The sequence below is a fragment of the Egretta garzetta genome, unplaced genomic scaffold (genome assembly GCF_000687185.1).
Source record: "Egretta garzetta isolate BGI_Z169 unplaced genomic scaffold, ASM68718v1 scaffold371, whole genome shotgun sequence".
Classification (NCBI taxonomy): Eukaryota; Metazoa; Chordata; class Aves; order Pelecaniformes; family Ardeidae; genus Egretta; species Egretta garzetta.
In genome coordinates, this window is record NW_009258616.1 from 1,032,981 (window position 1) to 1,037,429 (window position 4,449).

Consider the following 4,449-nt stretch of genomic DNA (forward strand, 5'->3'; position numbering starts at 1 on the left):
GGGGCCGTGGGGGCAGGCAGCAGTCGTTCACGGAGCTCCTCTCTGCTAGGGGCTGCTCTTAATCGCCTACGATGAGGATCCGTCTGGCGAGAAGATGGGCGTGGGTCCGCAAAAGCTGCGTGTTTCTCGGCTTCTTGATGCTCGCTTACTTTGTCGTCGAGCTGTCGGTTTCTTCCTTCGGTGCCTCCCTCGCCGGGGAGAGCATCACCAAAGGGAAATGGGAGAGGCGCTTTTCTGACAGAGCAGAAGCAGCTGTGGATTTGGCTCGTCCAGTTTATGACAAATCCCCGCCTGATCCTTATGCCCCAGGAGAATGGGGTAAGCCCTCTCGCCTGCAGCTGAGTCTTGAGGAAAAGAAACAGGAAGAAGAGCTGATTGAGAAGTATGCAATTAATATTTATTTGAGTGATAAAATCTCTCTCCACCGGCACATTGAAGATAATCGACTGAGTGGCTGTAAAGCTAAGTCTTACAACTACAGAAGACTGCCCACGACGTCTGTTATAATTGCTTTTTACAATGAAGCCTGGTCAACGTTGCTGCGGACAATACACAGTGTTCTTGAAACATCACCTTCGGTGCTTCTGAAAGAAATTATACTGGTGGATGACTTGAGCGATAAAGTATATTTGAAGACTGAACTTGAGAAATACATAAGCAGTCTGAAAAGAGTTCGTTTGATAAGAACCAACAAACGAGAAGGATTGGTTCGTGCGCGCTTAATTGGCGCTACTTTTGCTACTGGTGACGTCCTTACATTTTTAGACTGTCACTGTGAATGTGTCTCTGGCTGGCTGGAACCACTGCTCGAGAGGATTGCTGAGAACGAGACTGTTATTGTTTGTCCTGTCATTGACACCATTGACTGGAAAACATTCGAATACTACATGCAAACGGCAGAGCCCATGATTGGGGGGTTTGACTGGCGGCTGACGTTCCAGTGGCACTCGGTGCCTCAACATGAACGTCTCAGACGCAAATCTGAAACCGACCCAATCAGATCCCCAACTATGGCTGGTGGCTTGTTTGCTGTCAGCAAGAAGTACTTTGAGTACCTAGGTACCTACGACACAGGAATGGATGTTTGGGGGGGGGAGAACTTAGAATTATCATTTAGGGTTTGGCAGTGTGGAGGCTTGTTGGAAATTCATCCATGCTCCCATGTGGGCCATGTGTTTCCAAAACGTGCGCCTTATGCTAGACCAAATTTCCTTCAGAACACGGCACGTGCTGCTGAGGTGTGGATGGATGAGTACAAAGAGCACTTTTACAACAGAAATCCTTCAGCAAGAAAAGAAAACTATGGAGATATTTCTGAAAGAAAGATATTAAGAGAGCGTTTGAAATGCAAGAATTTTAACTGGTATTTAAAAAACATATTTGCTGAGTTGCATGTGCCAGAAGATCGTCCCGGCTGGCACGGTGCTATCCGCAGTGCAGGAATAGCTTCAGAATGCCTTGACTATGCCTTACCAGAACATCATCCTACTGGGGCTCACCTTTCTCTCTTCGGATGTCATGGTCAGGGAGGCAATCAATTTTTTGAATACACATCAAATAAGGAGATTAGATTTAACTCTGTAACTGAGCTATGTGCTGAAGTGCCTGAGCACGAAGACTTCATAGGTATGAGGAGCTGCCCAAAAGATGGATCTCCTATTCCAGAAGTTATTATATGGCATTTCAAAGAAGACGGGACTATTTATCATCCTCATTCGGCAAAGTGCCTTACTGCCTATCGTACGACTGAGGGTCGTGCTGATGTGCAAATGAGGACTTGTAATGCTGCAGATAAAAATCAGATTTGGAAATTCGAGAAGTAGTCGCTGCTGGTAGTATGAATTGAATGGACCCTGATCTCCAAGGTTTTTACATGTGTGAGCAGATAATGATGTTTGACTGTATACCTTGGAATGTCTTCGGATGCATCTGTAGCGGTGTAGAAGCTGTATCTGCTGTGGTAAACTACATGGAAAGCAAAATTAAATACTGGGGTTTAGTTTCTAAAATGTTGAATACAGATCTAATGCTTTTTATTTTTGTAAAATTTTGATCCATTATTTTCTTACTTTGGTCTGTCTTGATTATGGTAAAACAGGCCTTTGAGTGGACTGAGGAGGGATTTTTTTTTTTTTTTTTTAAAATTATACGCATTAAACCTGCAAGATAATGTTATATGAAAGTAAAGGATCTTTACTTACAGAAATAGAAGTTAAGGTTCGTGCAGTGGAATTAATTGACCTATGTTGCAGAGACATATGTTGTAATGTATCTAACACCCTAGTAATGCTACAGTAGCATGTGATTGGGTCCACATTTATGTGGAAAGTTGAATCTTAAGCCTTGTAGTATTCTGCAGTTTTCTGGAAATTCACATGCTCTTAAGGGTTTCAAGGTGACAGCTAGCTATATTACATTGAGGAAAAGGAAGATTTTTTTTTTTAGTAGATGGGCTTTGGCACTGTTTTGCAGTCTTGTGCCTATTCTGGAAAACTTACCTCATGAGCGTGAGTCAGGAGTCTAATGCTTTTAGAGGAATGTGGTAGCAGTGGAACCAAGGACATGCTGGTGGTACCACAAATGGGAGGAAATAGGGATGGCTACAAGTAAGAATTCTGTTTAAAGGTAATGGAGAAGGAAAGAAAGCACAGCATTACATTAGCTACTGCTGTTTCTTACCTATATATTTAATATTTACATTGCCTCTGCGTAAGCTTTTGCATGTTAAGTCTGGAATCCTGGGGACACTTATGCGACTATACCATGTATCTTTTTTAAATTTTTTTTTTTTTTTTTTTGTCTGTCAGTGGGGTGGAGGAAGAGGTAGAGGAAGAAGGCACAGAGGAAAACTTGGGCTGTATTATTTTGTGTAGTGTGTTTTGGCAACAGCTGGCATATACCAGGCCTAGGTAGAGTTTTGAAACAATGCAGCATATGCTGCCTCATTCCAGTCACAATGGGAGACCTCGGGTAAGGTTGGGAAGCTGGAGTTCCTGAAGTGAAGGGAGTTGAAGAGGCAAAGGGCAGCTTGGAGGAAACAAAGACTTGTTGGTTAGGTTGTTCACAGAACAACTTATTTGGAATGTTTTCTGTATCCTGTTACGCTGAGTTTTGAAGAATATTGATTCTTGAATCATGTCACTAATCTGTTTTGAGTGTGATTGTAGACAGTAGATGTGATAGATACGTTGTGTACTTGAAAAAAATCTTGTGTTTAGCATCTGTGTTTTTAGCTTTATATAATTTAAGTAGAACACTTATCTTATCAGGCATTCCAGCATTGTTGATTACTTTCACTGAAGCGATAAATGTTCTTTAGTCACCACACTGCAGTAATTCTTGACGTGGGGCTGGTAGGTAGGAACTTGAGCTAGTGAGCAATAAGAATCTGGATACTTGAGGAATGTAGTAGGTGTGCTTTTGCTGCAGGTGTTAATAGGTAGAAGGTTTAAAAGGGAGTGAGTGAGACCTGAAATAAGTGAAGACTTGCCAAAAATAAAGCGAGAATAAATTGAGACGTATTCTTGAATCTTGGTTTAAAGAGCTGAGAGGTTTGCGTGGAAGCAGGCTAAGATAGAAGGGGCACAGAAGAAGAAAATTGGGATCTGTGGATGTAGTGTTGAATCGCACTAAAAATGCTTGCCACTGTGTGGCATGGGTTGGTTTAAGTCTTGAACTTATTTTTAGAAGGTTGCTTACAATTTGATTTTTTTCTTTTTTTTTTTTTCTCCCCCCAACTGAATTTTTTTTTCCTTTAAAAAGGGAATTTTGTTACTATATAAGGGAGACATTCCTGAAAAATTCCATTCCACTCTGCACCAAGGAATTCTTCTGTGGACCTACAAGTTACAGACCATTTATCAAACTTTCAAAGGCATCCAGTCATTATGTACTGGGGCAATAAATTATCAAAGTATGTGCTTTTGTGAAAAGCATTCTGTAAATTGTTACATTCAATAGACATGACAGGAAAAAGGCCTGAATTCTCCTACATGGCAGAGCATAAGTTGTATGTGCAATGCGTGTTTCTTCAGATGAAAGTAACCAAATGGTGTGAAAATAGACTATGCAACTTGTATACAGTTAACTTTTTTAGGACTTGGCAAAAACTACATTTCATATAAAGAACTACCTTTGTGTTAAAACTGACATTCAAAGTGTTCCTTATCTATTTAAGCAATAAGTCTAAGTGAATCTGCCTCTTAAAGTTTGAAAGGTTATTTTCTCTGTATGTACCTGAACCCTTCTTTCTTCTCCTTACCACCTCCAATTCTATTTTTTTTTGGTTATTTAAAAACTAAAAGGAAAAAAAAGCAGAAGTAAATAACCTAGTCCTAAAATAAATCAATAAAATTAAATTAATTTTTTTCCCAATGGGAATCAAAAAAGCTGAGGGTGGTGAGAGAAAGAGAGAAGGGGGACACACCACCAACCCTCCCCTCTCCCTCC

The 4,449-nt window shown here is 40.8% G+C and overlaps 1 protein-coding gene across 1 annotated transcript; it reads left to right on the top strand.

Annotated features, from left to right (window-relative positions):
- The first annotated feature begins 34 nt into the window (after positions 1-34).
- On the top strand, positions 35-2,010 carry GALNT4 (polypeptide N-acetylgalactosaminyltransferase 4). Its single transcript, XM_009648065.2, has one exon. It carries the CDS (start codon positions 72-74, stop codon positions 1,821-1,823), a length of 1,752 nt encoding a protein of 583 aa, XP_009646360.1. The 5' UTR covers positions 35-71; the 3' UTR covers positions 1,824-2,010.
- Positions 2,011-4,449: the final 2,439 nt, after the last annotated feature.